At 30.7% G+C, this 26,374-nt stretch overlaps 1 protein-coding gene across 1 annotated transcript; it reads left to right on the top strand.

Annotated features, from left to right (window-relative positions):
• Positions 1-365: 365 nt before the first annotated feature.
• LOC139509570 (ubiquitin conjugation factor E4 B-like) lies at positions 366-25,707 on the top strand (the record flags this gene model as incomplete). Its single annotated transcript, XM_071296185.1, has 7 exons — positions 366-492; positions 933-1,077; positions 19,017-19,151; positions 21,221-21,412; positions 22,071-22,245; positions 22,609-22,755; positions 23,057-25,707. Coding segments are annotated over 7 exons (977 nt in total), but the record flags the coding sequence as incomplete, so codon positions are not given.
• Between the last annotated feature and the right edge of the window lie 667 nt (positions 25,708-26,374).

Consider the following 26,374-nt stretch of genomic DNA (forward strand, 5'->3'; position numbering starts at 1 on the left):
CCATTAGCTTTACAACATTTAGTTCCAGCTCTTATGAACTTTTATACAATTATGTAGTTTATACTACCCCATATAACAAAACAATATTGTGGTAGGTTTGTCCATAAAGCCTCTTGTCTGTTTTGCTGTTTATAAACAAGACTCTGTAGACTTCCAGTGTCCTGTCTGATTTTTATTAAACTACTGCATGATACTGTAACCTAACTTATTTTTGCTGATACTTTGTTTTGGGTTTAGCCTTTAGCCCATTTCGTGACAATTTAATTTTTTGAACCTTAAATGACTACTTCATTTTTTGTTACAAATAGTGATTCAGCTGTGACTAGAAGTGAATTTTTATAAAACTTTTGATTTAAATATTTCAGATATTGGATCTACAGGAGCAAGCAGTGAATTCTATGAGAAGTTTGCTATAAGATATCATCTAAGTATTATACTAAAAGTAATGTGGCCAATACCAGCTCATCAGAACAGAATGATCGAGGAAGCCAAGTAAGTTTGCTATACAATATCATCTAAGTATATTGTTTGTAAGTATGTGAGTGTATGTGTACATTTTGTATGCTGATTGATATTTAGAATACAGTTGTATTATCATTTACAAGCCTCAATTCCATAGAGATTGCTTTGCTACTCTTCTCGTTATGATTTATTGACCTTAAAACTTTTGTATAGTTTACATGTTCAAGTTAGTGTTACAGTCATTTTAAAGAGAACTAGGTATGATAAGTCAATGGTATTTGGTATGCAGTTGTATCAACATTCATATATTTTATTTCCTCAGAAGTTATTTGGCCCTGTATCTCCAGTCTTGAATGTTTTTCATAATTTACATCTTACCATTTTACAAACATTGCTTATTATAATGAATTCAGTCCACGATAGGTAAATCATTTGTGAAATTTGTTAACATGTTAACGTTTTATTTTTAGGAAAGGCAAATCATTTGTGAAGTTTGTTAACATGTTAATGAATGATACAACGTTTTTATTGGATGAAAGTTTGGACTGTTTAAAACGTATTCATGAAATTCAAGAGGCATTAGAAAATACAGAAGAATGGGAGAAACAATCAAGGGTAAGATAGTAGTGATATTATTTAGTAAATTCAAGAGGCATTAGACAATACAGAAGAATGGGAGAAACAGTCAAGGGTAAGAAAGTAGTAATATTATTTAGTAAATTCAAGAGGCATTAGACAATACAGAAGAATGGGAGAAACAATCAAGGGTAAGATAGTAGTAATATTATTTAGTAAATTCAAGAGGCATTAGAAAATACAGAAGAATGGGAGAAACAATCAAGGGTAAGATAGTAGTAATATTATTTAGTAAATTCAAGAGGCATTAGAAAATACAGAAGAATGGGAGAAACAGTCAAGGGTAAGAAAGTAGTAATATTATTTAGTAAATTCAAGAGGCATTAGACAATACAGAAGAATGGGAGAAACAATCAAGGGTAAGATAGTAGTAATATTATTTAGTAAATTCAAGAGGCATTAGAAAATACAGAAGAATGGGAGAAACAATCAAGGGTAAGATAGTAGTAATATTATTTAGTAAATTCAAGAGGCATTAGAAAATACAGAAGAATGGGAGAAACAATCAAGGGTAAGAAAGTAGTAATACTATTTAGTAACAAGAGGCATTAGACAATACAGAAGAATGGGAGAAACAGTCAAGGGTAAGATAGTAGTAATACTATATAGTAAATTCAAGAGGCATTAGAAAATACAGTAGAATGGGAGAAACAGTCAAGGGTAAGAAAGTAGTGATATTATTTAGTAAATTCAAGAGGCATTAGAAAATACAGAAGAATGGGAGAAACAGTCAAGGGTAAGAAAGTAGTAATATTATTTAGTAAATTCAAGAGGCATTAGACAATACAGAAGAATGGGAGAAACAGTCAAGGGTAAGAAAGTAGTAATATTATTTAGTAAATTCAAGAGGCATTAGAAAATACAGTAGAATGGGAGAAACAGTCAAGGGTAAGATAGTAGTAATATTATTTAGTAAATTCAAGAGGCATTAGACAATACAGAAGAATGGGAGAAACAGTCAAGGGTAAGAAAGTAGTAATATTATTTAGTAAATTCAAGAGGCATTAGAAAATACAGTAGAATGGGAGAAACAGTCAAGGGTAAGAAAGTAGTAATATTATTTAGTAAATTCAAGAGGCATTAGACAATACAGAAGAATGGGAGAAACAGTCAAGGGTAAGAAAGTAGTGATATTATTTAGTAAATTCAAGAGGCATTAGAAAATACAGAAGAATGGGAGAAACAGTCCAGGGTAAGAAAGTAGTAATATTATTTAGTAAATTCAAGAGGCATTAGAAAATACAGAAGAATGGGAGAAACAGTCAAGGGTAAGATAGTAGTAATATTATTTAGTAAATTCAAGAGGCATTAGAAAATACAGTAGAATGGGAGAAACAGTCAAGGGTAAGATAGTGGTAATATTATTTAGTAAATTCAAGAGGCATTAGAAAATACAGAAGAATGGGAGAAACAGTCAAGGGTAAGATAGTGGTAATATTATTTAGTAGATTCAAGAGGCATTAGAAAATACAGTAGAATGGGAGAAACAGTCAAGGGTAAGAAAGTAGTAATATTATTTAGTAGATTCAAGAGGCATTAGAAAATACAGAAGAATGGGAGAAACAGTCAAGGGTAAGATAGTAGTAATATTATTTAGTAAATTCAAGAGGCATTAGAAAATACAGAAGAATGGGAGAAACAGTCAAGGGTAAGAAAGTAGTAATATTATTTAGTAAATTCAAGAGGCATTAGACAATACAGAAGAATGGGAGAAACAATCAAGGGTAAGATAGTAGTAATATTATTTAGTAAATTCAAGAGGCATTAGAAAATACAGAAGAATGGGAGAAACAATCAAGGGTAAGATAGTAGTAATATTATTTAGTAAATTCAAGAGGCATTAGAAAATACAGAAGAATGGGAGAAACAATCAAGGGTAAGAAAGTAGTAATACTATTTAGTAACAAGAGGCATTAGACAATACAGAAGAATGGGAGAAACAGTCAAGGGTAAGATAGTAGTAATACTATATAGTAAATTCAAGAGGCATTAGAAAATACAGTAGAATGGGAGAAACAGTCAAGGGTAAGAAAGTAGTGATATTATTTAGTAAATTCAAGAGGCATTAGAAAATACAGAAGAATGGGAGAAACAGTCAAGGGTAAGAAAGTAGTAATATTATTTAGTAAATTCAAGAGGCATTAGACAATACAGAAGAATGGGAGAAACAGTCAAGGGTAAGAAAGTAGTGATATTATTTAGTAAATTCAAGAGGCATTAGACAATACAGAAGAATGGGAGAAACAGTCAAGGGTAAGAAAGTAGTGATATTATTTAGTAAATTCAAGAGGCATTAGAAAATACAGAAGAATGGGAGAAACAGTCCAGGGTAAGAAAGTAGTAATATTATTTAGTAAATTCAAGAGGCATTAGAAAATACAGAAGAATGGGAGAAACAGTCAAGGGTAAGATAGTAGTAATATTATTTAGTAAATTCAAGAGGCATTAGAAAATACAGTAGAATGGGAGAAACAGTCAAGGGTAAGATAGTGGTAATATTATTTAGTAAATTCAAGAGGCATTAGAAAATACAGAAGAATGGGAGAAACAGTCAAGGGTAAGATAGTGGTAATATTATTTAGTAGATTCAAGAGGCATTAGAAAATACAGTAGAATGGGAGAAACAGTCAAGGGTAAGAAAGTAGTAATATTATTTAGTAGATTCAAGAGGCATTAGAAAATACAGAAGAATGGGAGAAACAGTCAAGGGTAAGATAGTAGTAATATTATTTAGTAAATTCAAGAGGCATTAGAAAATACAGAAGAATGGGAGAAACAGTCCAGGGTAAGATAGTAGTAATACTATTTAGTAAATTCAAGAGGCATTAGAAAATACAGAAGAATGGGAGAAACAATCAAGGGTAAGAAAGTAGTAATATTATTTAGTAAATTCAAGAGGCATTAGAAAATACAGTAGAATGGGAGAAACAGTCAAGGGTAAGAAAGTAGTAATATTATTTAGTAAATTCAAGAGGCATTAGAAAATACAGAAGAATAGGAGAAACAGTCAAGGGTAAGAAAGTAGTAATATTATTTAGTAAATTCAAGAGGCATTAGAAAATACAGTAGAATGGGAGAAACAGTCAAGGGTAAGAAAGTAGTAATATTATTTAGTAAATTCAAGAGGCATTAGAAAATACAGTAGAATGGGAGAAACAGTCAAGGGTAAGAAAGTAGTAATACTATTTAGTAAATTCAAGAGGCATTAGAAAATACAGAAGAATGGGAGAAACAATCAAGGGTAAGAAAGTAGTAATATTATTTAGTAAATTCAAGAGGCATTAGAAAATACAGAAGAATGGGAGAAACAGTCGAGGGTAAGAAAGTAGTAATATTATTTAGTAAATTCAAGAGGCATTAGAAAATACAGTAGAATGGGAGAAACAGTCAAGGGTAAGATAGTAGTAATATTATTTAGTAAATTCAAGAGGCATTAGAAAATACAGAAGAATGGGAGAAACAGTCGAGGGTAAGAAAGTAGTAATATTATTTAGTAAATTCAAGAGGCATTAGAAAATACAGTAGAATGGGAGAAACAGTCAAGGGTAAGATAGTAGTAATATTATTTAGTAAATTCAAGAGGCATTAGAAAATACAGAAGAATGGGAGAAACAGTCAAGGGTAAGATAGTAGTAATATTATTTAGTAAATTCAAGAGGCATTAGAAAATACAGACGAATGGGAGAAACAATCAAGGGTAAGATAGTAGTAATATTATTTAGTAAAATCAAGAGGCATTAGAAAATACAGAAGAATGGGAGAAACAATCAAGGGTAAGATAGTAGTAATATTATTTAGTAAATTCAAGAGGCATTAGAAAATACAGTAGAATGGGAGAAACAGTCAAGGGTAAGATAGTAGTAATATTATTTAGTAAATTCAAGAGGCATTAGAAAATACAGACGAATGGGAGAAACAGTCCAGGGTAAGATAGTAGTAATATTATTTAGTAAATTCAAGAGGCATTAGAAAATACAGAAGAATGGGAGAAACAATCAAGGGTAAGATAGTAGTAATATTATTTAGTAAATTCAAGAGGCATTAGAAAATACAGACGAATGGGAGAAACAGTCAAGGGTAAGAAAGTAGTAATATTATTTAGTAAATTCAAGAGGCATTAGAAAATACAGTAGAATGGGAGAAACAGTCAAGGGTAAGAAAGTAGTAATACTATTTAGTAAATTCAAGAGGCATTAGAAAATACAGAAGAATGGGAGAAACAGTCGAGGGTAAGAAAGTAGTAATATTATTTAGTAAATTCAAGAGGCATTAGAAAATACAGAAGAATGGGAGAAACAATCAAGGGTAAGAAAGTAGTAATATTATTTAGTAAATTCAAGAGGCATTAGAAAATACAGTAGAATGGGAGAAACAGTCAAGGGTAAGAAAGTAGTAATATTATTTAGTAAATTCAAGAGGCATTAGAAAATACAGTAGAATGGGAGAAACAGTCAAGGGTAAGAAAGTAGTAATATTATTTAGGGGAGAAACAGTCAAGGGTAAGATAGTAGTAATATTATTTAGTAAATTCAAGAGGCATTAGAAAATACAGACGAATTGGAGAAACAGTCAAGGGTAAGAAAGTAGTAATATTATTTAGTAAATTCAAGAGGCATTAGAAAATACAGTAGAATGGGAGAAACAGTCAAGGGTAAGAAAGTAGTAATATTATTTAGGGGAGAAACAGTCAAGGGTAAGATAGTAGTAATATTATTTAGTAAATTCAAGAGGCATTAGAAAATACAGTAGAATGGGAGAAACAGTCAAGGGTAAGATAGTAGTAATATTATTTAGTAAATTCAAGAGGCATTAGAAAATACAGACGAATTGGAGAAACAGTCAAGGGTAAGATAGTAGTAATATTATTTAGTAAATTCAAGAGGCATTAGAAAATACAGAAGAATGGGAGAAACAGTCAAGGGTAAGAAAGTAGTAATATTATTTAGTAAATTCAAGAGGCATTAGAAAATACAGAAGAATGGGAGAAACAATCAAGGGTAAGATAGTAGTAATATTATTTAGTAAATTCAAGAGGCATTAGAAAATACAGAAGAATGGGAGAAACAGTCAAGGGTAAGAAAGTAGTAATATTATTTAGTAAATTCAAGAGGCATTAGAAAATACAGAAGAATGGGAGAAACAATCAAGGGTAAGATAGTAGTAATATTATTTAGTAAATTCAAGAGGCATTAGAAAATACAGAAGAATGGGAGAAACAATCGAGGGTAAGAAAGTAGTAATATTATTTAGTAAATTCAAGAGGCATTAGAAAATACAGAAGAATGGGAGAAACAGTCGAGGGTAAGAAAGTAGTAATATTATTTAGTAAATTCAAGAGGCATTAGAAAATACAGAAGAATGGGAGAAACAATCAAGGGTAAGAAAGTAGTAATATTATTTAGTAAATTCAAGAGGCATTAGAAAATACAGAAGAATGGGAGAAACAATCAAGGGTAAGAAAGTAGTAATATTATTTAGTAAATTCAAGAGGCATTAGAAAATACAGAAGAATGGGAGAAACAATCAAGGGTAAGAAAGTTGTAATATTATTTAGTAAATTCAAGAGGCATTAGAAAATACAGAAGAATGGGAGAAACAGTCGAGGGTAAGAAAGTAGTAATATTATTTAGTAAATTCAAGAGGCATTAGAAAATACAGAAGAATGGGAGAAACAATCAAGGGTAAGAAAGTAGTAATATTATTTAGTAAATTCAAGAGGCATTAGAAAATACAGACGAATGGGAGAAACAGTCAAGGGTAAGATAGTAGTAATATTATTTAGGGGAGAAACAGTCAAGGGTAAGATAGTAGTAATATTATTTAGTAAATTCAAGAGGCATTAGAAAATACAGAAGAATGGGAGAAACAGTCAAGGGTAAGATAGTAGTAATATTATTTAGGGGAGAAACAGTCAAGGGTAAGATAGTAGTAATATTATTTAGGGGAGAAACAGTCAAGGGTAAGATAGTAGTAATATTATTTAGTAAATTCAAGAGGCATTAGAAAATACAGAAGAATGGGAGAAACAGTCAAGGGTAAGATAGTAGTAATATTATTTAGGGGAGAAACAGTCAAGGGTAAGATAGTAGTAATATTATTTAGTAAATTCAAGAGGCATTAGAAAATACAGAAGAATGGGAGAAACAATCAAGGGTAAGATAGTAGTAATATTATTTAGTAAATTCAAGAGGCATTAGAAAATACAGTAGAATGGGAGAAACAGTCAAGGGTAAGATAGTAGTAATATTATTTAGTAAATTCAAGAGGCATTAGAAAATACAGTAGAATGGGAGAAACAGTCAAGGGTAAGATAGTAGTAATATTATTTAGTAAATTCAAGAGGCATTAGAAAATACAGAAGAATGGGAGAAACAGTCAAGGGTAAGATAGTAGTAATATTATTTAGTAAATTCAAGAGGCATTAGAAAATACAGTAGAATGGGAGAAACAGTCAAGGGTAAGATAGTAGTAATATTATTTAGTAAATTCAAGAGGCATTAGAAAATACAGAAGAATGGGAGAAACAGTCAAGGGTAAGATAGTAGTAATATTATTTAGTAAATTCAAGAGGCATTAGAAAATACAGACGAATGGGAGAAACAATCAAGGGTAAGATAGTAGTAATATTATTTAGTAAAATCAAGAGGCATTAGAAAATACAGAAGAATGGGAGAAACAATCAAGGGTAAGATAGTAGTAATATTATTTAGTAAATTCAAGAGGCATTAGAAAATACAGTAGAATGGGAGAAACAGTCAAGGGTAAGATAGTAGTAATATTATTTAGTAAATTCAAGAGGCATTAGAAAATACAGACGAATGGGAGAAACAGTCCAGGGTAAGATAGTAGTAATATTATTTAGTAAATTCAAGAGGCATTAGAAAATACAGAAGAATGGGAGAAACAATCAAGGGTAAGATAGTAGTAATATTATTTAGTAAATTCAAGAGGCATTAGAAAATACAGACGAATGGGAGAAACAGTCAAGGGTAAGAAAGTAGTAATATTATTTAGTAAATTCAAGAGGCATTAGAAAATACAGTAGAATGGGAGAAACAGTCAAGGGTAAGAAAGTAGTAATACTATTTAGTAAATTCAAGAGGCATTAGAAAATACAGAAGAATGGGAGAAACAGTCGAGGGTAAGAAAGTAGTAATATTATTTAGTAAATTCAAGAGGCATTAGAAAATACAGAAGAATGGGAGAAACAATCAAGGGTAAGAAAGTAGTAATATTATTTAGTAAATTCAAGAGGCATTAGAAAATACAGTAGAATGGGAGAAACAGTCAAGGGTAAGAAAGTAGTAATATTATTTAGTAAATTCAAGAGGCATTAGAAAATACAGTAGAATGGGAGAAACAGTCAAGGGTAAGAAAGTAGTAATATTATTTAGGGGAGAAACAGTCAAGGGTAAGATAGTAGTAATATTATTTAGTAAATTCAAGAGGCATTAGAAAATACAGACGAATTGGAGAAACAGTCAAGGGTAAGAAAGTAGTAATATTATTTAGTAAATTCAAGAGGCATTAGAAAATACAGTAGAATGGGAGAAACAGTCAAGGGTAAGAAAGTAGTAATATTATTTAGGGGAGAAACAGTCAAGGGTAAGATAGTAGTAATATTATTTAGTAAATTCAAGAGGCATTAGAAAATACAGTAGAATGGGAGAAACAGTCAAGGGTAAGATAGTAGTAATATTATTTAGTAAATTCAAGAGGCATTAGAAAATACAGACGAATTGGAGAAACAGTCAAGGGTAAGATAGTAGTAATATTATTTAGTAAATTCAAGAGGCATTAGAAAATACAGAAGAATGGGAGAAACAGTCAAGGGTAAGAAAGTAGTAATATTATTTAGTAAATTCAAGAGGCATTAGAAAATACAGAAGAATGGGAGAAACAATCAAGGGTAAGATAGTAGTAATATTATTTAGTAAATTCAAGAGGCATTAGAAAATACAGAAGAATGGGAGAAACAATCAAGGGTAAGATAGTAGTAATATTATTTAGTAAATTCAAGAGGCATTAGAAAATACAGAAGAATGGGAGAAACAGTCAAGGGTAAGAAAGTAGTAATATTATTTAGTAAATTCAAGAGGCATTAGAAAATACAGAAGAATGGGAGAAACAATCAAGGGTAAGATAGTAGTAATATTATTTAGTAAATTCAAGAGGCATTAGAAAATACAGAAGAATGGGAGAAACAATCGAGGGTAAGAAAGTAGTAATATTATTTAGTAAATTCAAGAGGCATTAGAAAATACAGAAGAATGGGAGAAACAGTCGAGGGTAAGAAAGTAGTAATATTATTTAGTAAATTCAAGAGGCATTAGAAAATACAGAAGAATGGGAGAAACAATCAAGGGTAAGAAAGTAGTAATATTATTTAGTAAATTCAAGAGGCATTAGAAAATACAGAAGAATGGGAGAAACAATCAAGGGTAAGAAAGTAGTAATATTATTTAGTAAATTCAAGAGGCGTTAGAAAATACAGAAGAATGGGAGAAACAATCAAGGGTAAGAAAGTTGTAATATTATTTAGTAAATTCAAGAGGCATTAGAAAATACAGAAGAATGGGAGAAACAGTCGAGGGTAAGAAAGTAGTAATATTATTTAGTAAATTCAAGAGGCATTAGAAAATACAGAAGAATGGGAGAAACAATCAAGGGTAAGAAAGTAGTAATATTATTTAGTAAATTCAAGAGGCATTAGAAAATACAGACGAATGGGAGAAACAGTCAAGGGTAAGATAGTAGTAATATTATTTAGGGGAGAAACAGTCAAGGGTAAGATAGTAGTAATATTATTTAGTAAATTCAAGAGGCATTAGAAAATACAGAAGAATGGGAGAAACAGTCAAGGGTAAGATAGTAGTAATATTATTTAGGGGAGAAACAGTCAAGGGTAAGATAGTAGTAATATTATTTAGGGGAGAAACAGTCAAGGGTAAGATAGTAGTAATATTATTTAGTAAATTCAAGAGGCATTAGAAAATACAGAAGAATGGGAGAAACAGTCAAGGGTAAGATAGTAGTAATATTATTTAGGGGAGAAACAGTCAAGGGTAAGATAGTAGTAATATTATTTAGTAAATTCAAGAGGCATTAGAAAATACAGAAGAATGGGAGAAACAATCAAGGGTAAGATAGTAGTAATATTATTTAGTAAATTCAAGAGGCATTAGAAAATACAGTAGAATGGGAGAAACAGTCAAGGGTAAGATAGTAGTAATATTATTTAGTAAATTCAAGAGGCATTAGAAAATACAGTAGAATGGGAGAAACAGTCAAGGGTAAGATAGTAGTAATATTATTTAGTAAATTCAAGAGGCATTAGAAAATACAGAAGAATGGGAGAAACAGTCAAGGGTAAGATAGTAGTAATATTATTTAGTAAATTCAAGAGGCATTAGAAAATACAGTAGAATGGGAGAAACAGTCAAGGGTAAGATAGTAGTAATATTATTTAGTAAATTCAAGAGGCATTAGAAAATACAGAAGAATGGGAGAAACAGTCAAGGGTAAGATAGTAGTAATATTATTTAGTAAATTCAAGAGGCATTAGAAAATACAGAAGAATGGGAGAAACAGTCAAGGGTAAGAAAGTAGTAATATTATTTAGTAAATTCAAGAGGCATTAGAAAATACAGAAGAATGGGAGAAACAGTCAAGGGTAAGAAAGTAGTAATATTATTTAGTAAATTCAAGAGGCATTAGAAAATACAGAAGAATGGGAGAAACAATCAAGGGTAAGATAGTAGTAATATTATTTAGTAAATTCAAGAGGCATTAGAAAATACAGAAGAATGGGAGAAACAGTCAAGGGTAAGATAGTAGTAATATTATTTAGTAAATTCAAGAGGCATTAGAAAATACAGTAGAATGGGAGAAACAGTCAAGGGTAAGATAGTAGTAATATTATTTAGTAAATTCAAGAGGCATTAGAAAATACAGAAGAATGGGAGAAACAATCAAGGGTAAGATAGTAGTAATATTATTTAGTAAATTCAAGAGGCATTAGAAAATACAGAAGAATGGGAGAAACAGTCAAGGGTAAGATAGTAGTAATATTATTTAGTAAATTCAAGAGGCATTAGAAAATACAGTAGAATGGGAGAAACAGTCAAGGGTAAGATAGTAGTAATATTATTTAGTAAATTCAAGAGGCATTAGAAAATACAGAAGAATGGGAGAAACAGTCGAGGGTAAGAAAGTAGTAATATTATTTAGTAAATTCAAGAGGCATTAGAAAATACAGAAGAATGGGAGAAACAGTCGAGGGTAAGAAAGTAGTAATATTATTTAGTAAATTCAAGAGGCATTAGAAAATACAGAAGAATGGGAGAAACAATCAAGGGTAAGAAAGTAGTAACATTATTTAGTAAATTCAAGAGGCATTAGAAAATACAGTAGAATGGGAGAAACAGTCAAGGGTAAGAAAGTAGTAATATTATTTAGTAAATTCAAGAGGCATTAGAAAATACAGACGAATGGGAGAAACAGTCAAGGGTAAGATAGTAGTAATATTATTTAGTAAATTCAAGAGGCATTAGAAAATACAGAAGAATGGGAGAAACAATCAAGGGTAAGAAAGTAGTAATATTATTTAGTAAATTCAAGAGGCATTAGAAAATACAGAAGAATGGGAGAAACAATCAAGGGTAAGAAAGTAGTAATATTATTTAGTAAATTCAAGAGGCATTAGAAAATACAGAAGAATGGGAGAAACAGTCGAGGGTAAGAAAGTAGTAATATTATTTAGTAAATTCAAGAGGCATTAGAAAATACAGTAGAATGGGAGAAACAGTCAAGGGTAAGATAGTAGTAATATTATTTAGGGGAGAAACAGTCAAGGGTAAGATAGTAGTAATATTATTTAGTAAATTCAAGAGGCATTAGAAAATACAGAAGAATGGGAGAAACAGTCGAGGGTAAGAAAGTAGTAATATTATTTAGTAAATTCAAGAGGCATTAGAAAATACAGAAGAATGGGAGAAACAGTCAAGGGTAAGATAGTAGTAATATTATTTAGTAAATTCAAGAGGCATTAGAAAATACAGAAGAATGGGAGAAACAGTCGAGGGTAAGAAAGTAGTAATATTATTTAGTAAATTCAAGAGGCATTAGAAAATACAGAAGAATGGGAGAAACAGTCGAGGGTAAGAAAGTAGTAATATTATTTAGTAAATTCAAGAGGCATTAGAAAATACAGAAGAATGGGAGAAACAATCAAGGGTAAGAAAGTAGTAATATTATTTAGTAAATTCAAGAGGCATTAGAAAATACAGAAGAATGGGAGAAACAATCAAGGGTAAGAAAGTAGTAATATTATTTAGTAAATTCAAGAGGCATTAGAAAATACAGAAGAATGGGAGAAACAGTCAAGGGTAAGAAAGTAGTAATATTATTTAGTAAATTCAAGAGGCATTAGAAAATACAGTAGAATGGGAGAAACAGTCAAGGGTAAGATAGTAGTAATATTATTTAGTAAATTCAAGAGGCATTAGAAAATACAGAAGAATGGGAGAAACAATCAAGGGTAAGATAGTAGTAATATTATTTAGTAAATTCAAGAGGCATTAGAAAATACAGACGAATTGGAGAAACAGTCGAGGGTAAGAAAGTAGTAATATTATTTAGTAAATTCAAGAGGCATTAGAAAATACAGAAGAATGGGAGAAACAATCAAGGGTAAGATAGTAGTAATATTATTTAGTAAATTCAAGAGGCATTAGAAAATACAGACGAATGGGAGAAACAGTCAAGGGTAAGATAGTAGTAATATTATTTAGTAAATTCAAGAGGCATTAGAAAATACAGAAGAATGGGAGAAACAGTCAAGGGTAAGATAGTAGTAATATTATTTAGTAAATTCAAGAGGCATTAGAAAATACAGAAGAATGGGAGAAACAGTCAAGGGTAAGAAAGTAGTAATATTATTTAGTAAATTCAAGAGGCATTAGAAAATACAGAAGAATTGGAGATACAGTCAAGGGTAAGATAGTAGTAATATTATTTAGTAAATTCAAGAGGCATTAGAAAATACAGAAGAATGGGAGAAACAGTCAAGGGTAAGATAGTAGTAATATTATTTAGTAAATTCAAGAGGCATTAGAAAATACAGAAGAATGGGAGAAACAGTCAAGGGTAAGAAAGTAGTAATATTATTTAGTAAATTCAAGAGGCATTAGAAAATACAGAAGAATGGGAGAAACAATCAAGGGTAAGATAGTAGTAATATTATTTAGTAAATTCAAGAGGCATTAGAAAATACAGACGAATGGGAGAAACAGTCAAGGGTAAGATAGTAGTAATATTATTTAGTAAATTCAAGAGGCATTAGAAAATACAGAAGAATGGGAGAAACAGTCAAGGGTAAGATAGTAGTAATATTATTTAGTAAATTCAAGAGGCATTAGAAAATACAGAAGAATGGGAGAAACAGTCAAGGGTAAGAAAGTAGTAATATTATTTAGTAAATTCAAGAGGCATTAGAAAATACAGAAGAATTGGAGATACAGTCAAGGGTAAGAAAGTAGTAATATTATATAGTAAATTCAAGAGGCATTAGAAAACACAGACGAATGAAGAAACAATCAAGGGTAAGATAGTAGTAATATTATTTAGTAAATTCAAGAGGCATTAGAAAATACAGAAGAATGGGAGAAACAGTCAAGGGTAAGATAGTAGTAATATTATTTAGTAAATTCAAGAGGCATTAGAAAATACAGACGAATGGGAGAAACAGTCAAGGGTAAGATAGTAGTAATATTATTTAGTAAATTCAAGAGGCATTAGAAAATACAGAAGAATGGGAGAAGCAATCAAGGGTAAGATAGTAGTAATATTATTTAGTAAATTCAAGAGGCATTAGAAAATACAGACGAATGGGAGAAACAGTCAAGGGTAAGATAGTAGTAATATTATTTAGTAAATTCAAGAGGCATTAGAAAATACAGAAGAATGGGAGAAACAGTCAAGGGTAAGATAGTAGTAATATTATTTAGTAAATTCAAGAGGCATTAGAAAATACAGAAGAATGGGAGAAACAGTCGAGGGTAAGAAAGTAGTAATATTATTTAGTAAATTCAAGAGGCATTAGAAAATACAGAAGAATGGGAGAAACAGTCAAGGGTAAGAAAGTAGTAATATTATTTAGTAAATTCAAGAGGCATTAGAAAGTACAGAAGAATGGGAGAAACAGTCGAGGGTAAGAAAGTAGTAATATTATTTAGTAAATTCAAGAGGCATTAGAAAATACAGACGAATGGGAGAAACAGTCAAGGGTAAGAAAGTAGTAATATTATTTAGTAAATTCAAGAGGCATTAGAAAATACAGAAGAATGGGAGAAACAATCAAGGGTAAGATAGTAGTAATATTATTTAGGGGAGAAACAGTCCAGGGTAAGATAGTAGTAATATTATTTAGTAAATTCAAGAGGCATTAGAAAATACAGAAGAATGGGAGAAACAGTCAAGGGTAAGATAGTAGTAATATTATTTAGTAAATTCAAGAGGCATTAGAAAATACAGAAGAATGGGAGAAACAATCAAGGGTAAGATAGTAGTAATATTATTTAGGGGAGAAACAGTCCAGGGTAAGATAGTAGTAATATTATTTAGTAAATTCAAGAGGCATTAGAAAATACAGACGAATGGGAGAAACAGTCAAGGGTAAGATAGTAGTAATATTATTTAGTAAATTCAAGAGGCATTAGAAAATACAGACGAATGGGAGAAACAGTCAAGGGTAAGATAGTAGTAATATTATTTAGTAAATTCAAGAGGCATTAGAAAATACAGAAGAATGGGAGAAACAATCAAGGGTAAGATAGTAGTAATATTATTTAGTAAATTCAAGAGGCATTAGAAAATACAGTAGAATGGGAGAAACAGTCAAGGGTAAGAAAGTAGTAATATTATTTAGTAAATTCAAGAGGCATTAGAAAATACAGAAGAATGGGAGAAACAATCAAGGGTAAGAAAGTAGTAATATTATTTAGTAAATTCAAGAGGCATTAGAAAATACAGAAGAATGGGAGAAACAGTCAAGGGTAAGATAGTAGTAATATTATTTAGTAAATTCAAGAGGCATTAGAAAATACAGAAGAATGGGAGAAACAATCAAGGGTAAGATAGTAGTAATATTATTTAGTAAATTCAAGAGGCATTAGAAAATACAGAAGAATGGGAGAAACAGTCAAGGGTAAGATAGTAGTAATATTATATAGTAAATTCAAGAGGCATTAGAAAATACAGAAGAATGGGAGAAACAATCGAGGGTAAGAAAGAAGTAATATTATTTAGTAAATTCAAGAGGCATTAGAAAATACAGAAGAATGGGAGAAACAGTCAAGGGTAAGAAAGAAGTAATATTAATTAGTAAATTCAAGAGGCATTAGAAAATACAGAAGAATTGGAGAAACAGTCAAGGGTAAGATAGTAGTAATATTATTTAGTAAATTCAAGAGGCATTAGAAAATACAGAAGAATGGGAGAAACAGTCAAGGGTAAGAAAGAAGTAATATTAATTAGTAAATTCAAGAGGCATTAGAAAATACAGAAGAATTGGAGAAACAGTCAAGGGTAAGATAGTAGTAATATTATTTAGTAAATTCAAGAGGCATTAGAAAATACAGAAGAATTGGAGAAACAGTCAAGGGTAAGATAGTAGTAATATTATTTAGTAAATTCAAGAGGCATTAGAAAATACAGAAGAATTGGAGAAACAGTCAAGGGTAAGATAGTAGTAATATTATTTAGTAAATTCAAGAGGCATTAGAAAATACAGAAGAATGGGAGAAACAGTCGAGGGTAAGAAAGTAGTAATATTATTTAGTAAATTCAAGAGGCATTAGAAAATACAGAAGAATGGGAGAAACAGTCGAGGGTAAGAAAGTAGTAATATTATTTAGTAAATTCAAGAGGCATTAGAAAATACAGAAGAATGGGAGAAACAATCAAGGGTAAGAAAGTAGTAATATTATTTAGTAAATTCAAGAGGCATTAGAAAATACAGTAGAATGGGAGAAACAGTCAAGGGTAAGAAAGTAGTAATATTATTTAGTAAATTCAAGAGGCATTAGAAAATACAGACGAATGGGAGAAACAGTCAAGGGTAAGATAGTAGTAATATTATTTAGTAAATTCAAGAGGCATTAGAAAATACAGAAGAATGGGAGAAACAATCGAGGGTAAGATAGTAGTAATATTATTTAGTAAATTCAAGAGGCATTAGAAAATACAGAAGAATGGGAGAAACAGTCAAGGGTAAGAAAGAAGTAATATTAATTAGTAAATTCAAGAGGCATTAGAAAATACAGAAGAATTGGAGAAACAGTCAAGGGTAAGATAGTAGTAATATTATTTAGTAAATTCAAGAGGCATTAGAAAATACAGAAGAATTGGAGAAACAGTCAAGGGTAAGATAGTAGTAATATTATTTAGTAAATTCAAGAGGCATTAGAAAATACAGAAGAATGGGAGAAACAGTCAAGGGTAAGAAAGAAGTAATATTAATTAGTAAATTCAAGAGGCATTAGAAAATACAGAAGAATTGGAGAAACAGTCAAGGGTAAGATAGTAGTAATATTATTTAGTAAATTCAAGAGGCATTAGAAAATACAGAAGAATGGGAGAAACAATCAAGGGTAAGAAAGAAGTAATATTATTTAGTAAATTCAAGAGGCATTAGAAAATACAGACGAATGGGAGAAACAGTCGAGGGTAAGAAAGTAGTAATATTATTTAGTAAATTCAAGAGGCATTAGAAAATACAGAAGAATGGGAGAAACAGTCAAGGGTAAGATAGTAGTAATATTATTTAGTAAATTCAAGAGGCATTAGAAAATACAGTAGAATGGGAGAAACAGTCAAGGGTAAGATAGTAGTAATATTATTTAGTAAATTCAAGAGGCATTAGAAAATACAGAAAAATGGGAGAAACAGTCAAGGGTAAGATAGTAGTAATATTATTTAGTAAATTCAAGAGGCATTAGAAAATACAGAAGAATGGGAGAAACAATCAAGGGTAAGATAGTAGTAATATTATTTAGTAAATTCAAGAGGCATTAGAAAATACAGAAGAATGGGAGAAACAGTCGAGGGTAAGAAAGTAGTAATATTATTTAGTAAATTCAAGAGGCATTAGAAAATACAGTAGAATGGGAGAAACAGTCAAGGGTAAGATAGTAGTAATATTATTTAGTAAATTCAAGAGGCATTAGAAAATACAGAAGAATGGGAGAAACAGTCGAGGGTAAGAAAGTAGTAATATTATTTAGTAAATTCAAGAGGCATTAGAAAATACAGTAGAATGGGAGAAACAGTCAAGGGTAAGATAGTAGTAATATTATTTAGTAAATTCAAGAGGCATTAGAAAATACAGAAGAATGGGAGAAACAGTCAAGGGTAAGATAGTAGTAATATTATTTAGGGGAGAAACAGTCAAGGGTAAGATAGTAGTAATATTATTTAGTAAATTCAAGAGGCATTAGAAAATACAGACGAATGGGAGAAACAATCAAGGGTAAGATAGTAGTAATATTATTTAGTAAAATCAAGAGGCATTAGAAAATACAGAAGAATGGGAGAAACAATCAAGGGTAAGATAGTAGTAATATTATTTAGTAAATTCAAGAGGCATTAGAAAATACAGTAGAATGGGAGAAACAGTCAAGGGTAAGAAAGTAGTAATACTATTTAGTAAATTCAAGAGGCATTAGAAAATACAGAAGAATGGGAGAAACAGTCGAGGGTAAGATAGTAGTAATATTATTTAGTAAATTCAAGAGGCATTAGAAAATACAGTAGAATGGGAGAAACAGTCAAGGGTAAGAAAGTAGTAATATTATTTAGGGGAGAAACAGTCAAGGGTAAGATAGTAGTAATATTATTTAGTAAATTCAAGAGGCATTAGAAAATACAGACGAATGGGAGAAACAATCAAGGGTAAGATAGTAGTAATATTATTTAGGGGAGAAACAGTCAAGGGTAAGATAGTAGTAATATTATTTAGGGGAGAAACAGTCAAGGGTAAGATAGTAGTAATATTATTTAGGGGAGAAACAGTCAAGGGTAAGATAGTAGTAATATTATTTAGTAAATAGGAATTAAACAGTGGGAGAAACAGTCAAGGGTAAGAAAGTAGTAATATTATTTAGTAAATAGGAATTAAGCAATGGGAGAAACAGTCAAGGGTAAGAAAGTAGTAATATTATTTAGTAAATAGGAATTAAACAATGGGAGAAACAGTCAAGGGTAAGAAAGTAGTAATATTATTTAGTAAATAGGAATTGAACAGTTACGACTTACAGTATATTGTTTGATTATTTTGTCTGAGCTAAATGTCCACCTGGCTCAAATACATTATGGAAGCCCTGACTGATTTATAATTAATTGTTGAATTATTTGTCTAATTATATGTCCAGGGCAAGTGAGAAACAGAATAGTTATTTGTAGTGTCCACTTTATATAAGGAGCCACAAATGGGATACTCTTTTGTTATCTGTACCACACTTTATGTTAATTCACAATTAAAAAACAGATATCAACTAAAATTTCAAACTTTCTTTTCAATTATATAAAGATATGAATCTGCTATTATTTTTTGACTGGGTGATTTTAGGGCTTACCCGTAAAAAAAACCCATTGTGCTTATGTGGCAGATGAAACATGTCTTCCTTGAAAAACTTGTGTATCATTTTACACATTTATCATTGATTCCAGAAAGATACATACAAAACTCAAGATTTACAATAATACTTTAATGTCGGCTTCGTATTTGAATTGATATTCAATTGCGAGATTTAATGCAATATTGGATGGGGAACAGTGGTTCAATTATCTCTATAATGCACAGGAAAAAATTTGGAAAACGGTTGTTTAATAAAGAGTTTTTGTGGATTTTGTATTTTCAGGAGCAGCAACAATCACGACAACGACAACTAGCTATGGATGAGAAGCAATGCCGATCTTACCTCACCCTGGCCACAGAAACAGTGGATATGTTCCACTATCTTACACAGAAAATCATTGGTCCTTTTCTGGACTCAGTAAGTCTTGATTAAATCTTGCCATCTTTTTATACGCCCGTCTTTTAGACAGGACGTATTATGGTATACCGTTGTCCGTCGTCCACACTTCGGACAATAACTCAAAAACACTTTCACCAATTTCCATGAAACTTAAGTGAATTGTTTATATCTATTGACGTAAGCTCCCTTTCGTTTTTTTTAATTTCAGATTTTAAGTTTTGGATTAATGGGGCTTTATTCATAAAAAAGAGGGGATTTTCAACACTTCGGACAATAACTCAAAAAGGCTTTCACCAATGTCCATGAAACTTTGGTGAATTGTTTATATCTATAGATGTAAGCTCCCTTTCAATTTTTATAAATTTCAGATTTTAAGTTTTGGATTTATGGGGCTTTATTCATAAAAAAAAGGGGGATTTTTAACACTTCGGACAATAACTCAAAAAGGCTTTCACCAATGTCCATGAAACTGGTGAATTGTTTATATCTGTTGATGTAACAAATAATACTTAATAAAATCTGATGAAAACATAAAATTTGTAAAATCTTTAGTTCAATTTAAAACATTAAATTTCTTGTAAAAAATAGGTTCCATGAATGTCATATGTTTGTACTATTATTGAATGGTTGCAAGGATGAAAGCACATTAGCAGTCCCTGAGATACTAACTGTTCCCTGAGGCATATATCATTTTATGATAACATTTTTACTATCTAAGCTATGGATAAAAATCAAATACTGTTTTTGCATATAGGATGTTTTACTCTTGTTAAAATTGATTGCAATTGAAATCACAAATGTTATAAAACTTACCTAGTCTACAATAGCACATAATAAGTGAACAAGTGACAACATGAAAATCCTAATGTGACTAAATATTCCTTAAATGTTAAAGGGTGTCATTTTATGAAAAAAAAAAGGAAATCAAGTCTCTTAAAGATTTATCAATATGATCATCTTGTGAATATTAAACAATAAAAAGGTAATAATCATTATCCACCATATTAGGTGCTATTTGAACAACTTTTGCATACATCTTTGTATAATTTAGTATGGATTCCTTACTGTGTTCACCAGAATCTAACTATGAGCAATATACCCCAAGAAAATTACCTTCTTTCAAACTACTATAAAATTTGGAAATCAGCCATAGAATTACTAAAACCCATAAGAATATATCACTTTCCTTATATTGCATTGCAGACTTCTATATTATATGCCAATGTTAATGATATTTGTTTTTTATGCTAAATATTGAAAAGCTGAACTAGGTTTAATCATCAGTGTCTTCTTCACTGTAATCACTGTCCTCATCATCAGAAAAATCCTAATTTTCATTCTCAGAAGAGGCCTGCTCATCATCAATGAAATCTTTATCTTCATCATCAATGAAATCCTTACTTTCATCACCTACTTCCTCATTTAGATCATAACTTTCAGTAGAGTCACTTTCACCATCATCACTTTCCCTGTTATCTTCTTGCTGCTCCTCATTGTCATTGTAGTCTTTTTTGCCATTTTTATACGCCTGTCGTCAATGTAATCCTTACTTTCATCACCTACTTCCTTATTTAGATCATAACTTTCAGTAGAGTCACTTTCACCATCTTCACTTTCCCTGTTATCTTCTTGCTGCTCCTCATTGTCATTGTAGTCTTTTTTGCCATTTTTATACGCCCGTCGTCTTTCAAACAACGGGCGTATCATGCGCTAAAACGCAGCCCTTTATTAATACATGGGTTGTTAAAAATGGGTGCTCCTGTTGTTAATTTTTTTAATGTTAAACTTTTTTGCTTGGTAAGCGATAAAAGCTGCTGGGAGCCTCTAATTTAAAGAAGTTCTGTAGGTTCTTTTAAGGACTCATTCAGTGTTTCATTGAATTAACAAATAAAAAGATTGGAGCTCTATTTCAATTTATGATCATTTTACTAATTCCAGCATCTAGATGCCATACATCTATACATCTGTTGTGGAATGTTTTATTAACATTTCAGATTGGCGTATGTATGAAATCTTTCTTTCTAATCTCTTTATTGTGATGAAGTATTGACAAATGTGTTTTATTTCAACCACCTTTCTAATTTTAGCATTTAGGGGACAGACTGGCAGCTATGTTAAACTTTAACCTTCAACAGCTATGTGGGTCAAAGTGTAAAAACTTGAAGGTGAAAAACCCAGAGAAATATGGATGGGAACCTAAAAAGCTGCTGGATAGTTTAACCGATATATATCTACATTTAGACTGTGATGATTTTGCTAAAACTATAGCTAATGACGAGGTAAGGAATAATAAGGAAATCTATAATTGTTTGTTGACACTTGTAAGGAATAGATTAGTCATATGTAGTTAGAACCTATTTCTTGTAATGAAATGATACAACATTATATTTTTAGAGGAATACATGCAAAAAGACATTATATTTATTGTGGAAAGACAAAGTAATTCTGATTAGAACCTGAAATGGGAAATTATAAACTTATGCATTTTAGGGTTTCACTCAGTGCCAGTCCTGAGAATACCAACAACTGACATAACTTATCTTTAGATAATTTGTATAATTTTATAATTTAGAAATTTTCTGTAAATTAACTAAAATATGTACTAAGATATAGGATAATAAGTTTTTTCTATCCCTAGGCATAAAAGGCCTAATCAAGATCATGTTCTGATATGTCATTGATTTCATATAAATCAATCATAGTGGAAAGACACAAAAGACATTTCATAATGAGTGGAACTGCTTTGGTATAGATCTTACAAACTTGGTATATTTTGTATTTTAGAGGTCTTATAAAAAGGAATTGTTTGATGATGCAATAGTGTATATGGTATAGATCTTACAAACTTGATAAACTTGATATATTTTGTATTTTAGAGGTCCTATAAAAAGGAATTGTTTGATGATGCAATAGGTAGAATGTTATTTTGTATTTTAGAGGTCCTATAAAAAGGAATTGTTTGATGATGCAATAGGTAGAATGAGGAGAGCCAGGATTAAGACAGAACAAGAGATTGATAAATTCCGTAAACTACAAGATAAAGTGGAAGAATTGGTCAGGGATAAAAACTTAGCAGAAACAGACTATGGGGAAATTCCTGAAGAATTCAAAGGTAATATTTTTTTAGTTACATCTACTTTGGACATCAAGGCCTGATTGATGTAGTGTGTTTCTATACACAATGATTTTGCATTTCCCAGTCTGTTACTGTTTTCTGCATAATGAGAAGTTGTGGCTTAACTTAGTTTCCAAAACAAACAAATAAAACAAATCTTTTCATCACGGGTTGAAATTTTAAAAATATATGGCTTATTAGGTTTAAGATATTTCAAGTTATATAGATATACATTCAGTTTTGTTAGTTGCAATTTTGTTACATACATATATCAGATCAATATATATATTTTCTGATCCTTTAATGGATACCTTATTAGATGACAGATAGATTTATTGTATCATCTGTATATATTTTCAGATCCTTTAATGGACACGTTACTAGATGACCCTGTGATATTACCTAGTGGAACAGTCATGGAAAAGTCCATTATAATGAGGCATTTATTAAACTCACAGACAGACCCATTCAATAGACAGCCCCTCACTGAGGATGAATTAAAACCAGGTATGGAAACATAAATTACCCTTGACATTTAGAATAGATCATTCCATCCAAATGGATTATAACATGTATGTTAACATTAGAGACTTTGAATTCACACTACTGAAAAGTTTAATAAGATCAAGTTTCAAAAAGGCCAAATGAAGTTAGAAGTTGAAGAGCATTAAGGTCCAAAAATTACAGCTTAGGTAATCTACTCCTGAGGTAGAAAATATTTATTGGAAGAACTGAATTTGTAATAGTAGAGAAAATCTAATATCTTAAGTGAACCTTAAATAACAGTTATATATATGTTTGTTTATAGCTACAGATCTCAAGAAGAAAATTCAACAATGGAAGATTGAGAAAAGGAAACGTTAGAATGAATGGAATGTTTGTAATGGATGAATCGTCATGGATGTTTGTCAGAAAAACTTTTGTCCATGTATTTGTAAAGTATATGGACTATCTCAAAGATTATACTTTTAGTCATAATTTACAGCTGTATGTACCATCTCAAAGATGGTTCTTGACTAAAATAAATAATTTATTTTGTAAATGTGGATGGATTTTTATGACAGATCAATTTTTCTGATTTGTAAAAACAATGAGTGTTTAAAACCATAATATTGTAGCTGCAAGTTGGAGTTACTTTTTATCATAAGATGTCAAAATATTTATCTTGGTAGCATTTATTTTACTGAAAAAAATCATTTCACATTTGACTTGTCATAATAAGAAAATAGTTCAAAATTGTTAATCCGAATCTAATTATTTCTGAAATGTTTGTCTTAATATTAAGTGTTAGAAGAAGAATATACAACCGTGTGTAAGGGGCTACAGGAACATTGAATGTTAATAGAACAATAGATTTCTGGATGGTTTTATGTTATTCAGTTATTCAAAGATGACATTAAATCACTGATATGCCACTTCAAATGTTATCAAGATGTTTGTACTTTGAGATAGTCTTAGGTGGGATTTATTTTATGAGCCCTTTGACCTTTGCTCTTGATGTCAAATATGGTTTCAATCAGATTCAAGTACAGACTTTATGTCCATGCTCCATTAACAAGGATTAAAAAAACCACAGTTCTACTTTCTGTTTAATGTACACCTTCAGAAATTTCATTGGTTGATATAATAATAACTAGAACAGAAAGTAGAAAGGAGTGTTGTGAGATCCTTGTTAGCTTAACATGGACATAAGATCTGTATTCTAATCAGAAGATGATGTTTTGAATGTTCCTTCACACATGTAAATGTTATGTATCTATTTAAGAGAACATTGGAGCTATAAAATAGCTATTGTTCGCATTAAGCTCTTTGTTTTGTTCCCTTTTCTTTGACTCCTTATGGGTGTCAATGTGCAATCTGGTTTGTAGCTGTTTAACTGTGTAATTAATAAGATATGAATCATTCAAAAGATTTGTTGTGCAAATAAGAATTAAAAACATGGTTTTCCTTGGATTAGGGCATTTGTGGATTTCCAAGCATAAAGTATGAAGCCTTTGAAGTAAACAATTTCAATACCTATTTCCTTTTGTTTACTTAACCTGGCAACACAGGTTGTGAGTTCAAACCCTGTTCTTGGAATATGTGATAGAGTAAGGTCTTAATTGACTAAGACCCAGTGAGTTAAATAGAAATACCTAAACGTTTTTCATTAAGGTATCTGTTTAAAAGAATTTCTTATTTAAGAATGTACTTATAAATTATATAAATAATTATGTCCGGGATTATTCACATTGGGCATACAACAGTTGTATTGTCATGGTCTGTTCTCATACGGGACACGAATACAAAGGGAATGCAATATTGGATTGTTCTCAATTTATAACGAGTGATATTTGTAGACATTTCTTTAACTAATTATTCTCATTTGAGATCAAGAAGGGCCTGAATTTTCCAATAAGAAAATCTTACTAGCACAATAATTATAGTTAAGAATTACATTTATGATCATTCTATCTTGCTGTTTTGTGATACAAACTTGAAGGAGTGTTTATAAAGGCATTTTAATGTATATGAATGAACGTGGAATAGATTTGTGTGAATATGTGTGTTAATATGCTCAGTTTTGGTTTCCTTTTTCTTTATTGCATAGAAATTGTATAAGTTTGATACTATATATATATATACATCTGGTCAATATGTCTGTTTTTTTTAAAAACAAATATACAGGAGTGAAAGAAAATAATGATAAACATTCTCCCATTGTCTGCACATTATAACATTAACCAGTGCACACAATCACTTGTTGATCAAGTGGCATTGGTGGCATTAAAGTCCAATACTACAAGCTAGGGAAAATCATTTTTATGCCCCACCTACGATAGTAGAGGGGAATTATGTTTTCTGGTCTGTGCCTCCGTTCGTCCGTCCGTCTGTGCGTCCGTTCGTCCGTCCGCTTCAGGTTAAAGTTTTTGGTCAAGGTAGTTTTTGAAGAAGTTGAAATTTAATCAACTTGAAACTTAGTACACATGTTCCCTATGATATGATCTTCCTAATTTTAATTCCAAATTAAAGTTTTGACCCTAATTTCACGGTCCACTGAACATAGAAAATGATAGTGCGAGTGGGGCATCCGTGTAATTGGGACACATTCTTGTTTTCTCTGAATCTACTTGCAAACTTTAACAATTTCGTTTTGATCAAATGAAAAATATGGCACAAAAATAAAATATGTTTTGAATTAGATTGCCCAATTTAAAAAAAAATATCCTTTAAGCAACATTGAGACATATTTTGAAACTATTTTGGGATTGATGGAAAATATTTGCATATGATCCTCATTGAATGTTGGGCAGTTTTAAATATAATATATTTGTTCTCATTGAATCCTGATATTTATTTACATGGTTTCAAGTCTCATAAATTAGATGTGTACACATCTTTTTTATTTACTTACATTATGTGATTTAAAACTATGTACCAGCAACAGAGATGTTTGACTTAATAAAATATTACAGTTTCTTTAAGTTATTTTCATTTTTCTACCTTATATCCCATATCTATGCTTAATTAACTGCCATGTGAAACATGACAGAACCTTGACATATTGATATATAAAGTAAAATAACAGAACTCTGAGGAAAATTCAAATGGAAAGTCTTTAATCTAATGGAAAAATCGAAAGTTCAATCACATCAAAAGAATGGATAACAGCTGTCATAATCCTGATTTTGTACAGGCATTTTCTTATGTATAAAAATGGTGTATTAAACCTGGTTTTGTAGCTAGCTAAACCTCTGACTTGCATGACAGTCGATGTCTTAACAAAACAAACAGACATGGTGGGTAAAAATGTCAAAAGCGTTCTTTTGGCCTCATCAATATTTTTGTGTTTCTCTTTCAATACTTCAATACTTCAGGATCCATTAGAAATACAAAGGTCTTATTCCTGCAAAGTTCCAAAGTTACGGACCAATCCCAAATACTTGGTCAAGCTAATTTCCAAATCTTATGACCTATCGAGGATAGTTGATTTAGCTAAATTCCAAAGATTATGATCAATTAATAATACGTGGTCCATCTAAATTCAAAAGTTAAGGACCAATCCCAAATACTTGGTCCAGTTAAATTAAAAAGTTCGGGACCAATCAAGAATACTTGGTCCGGTTTAATTCGAAAGTTCCAAACG

The sequence above is a fragment of the Mytilus edulis genome, unplaced genomic scaffold, assembly GCF_963676685.1.
Source record: "Mytilus edulis unplaced genomic scaffold, xbMytEdul2.2 SCAFFOLD_225, whole genome shotgun sequence".
NCBI classification, from domain to species: domain Eukaryota; kingdom Metazoa; phylum Mollusca; class Bivalvia; order Mytilida; family Mytilidae; genus Mytilus; species Mytilus edulis.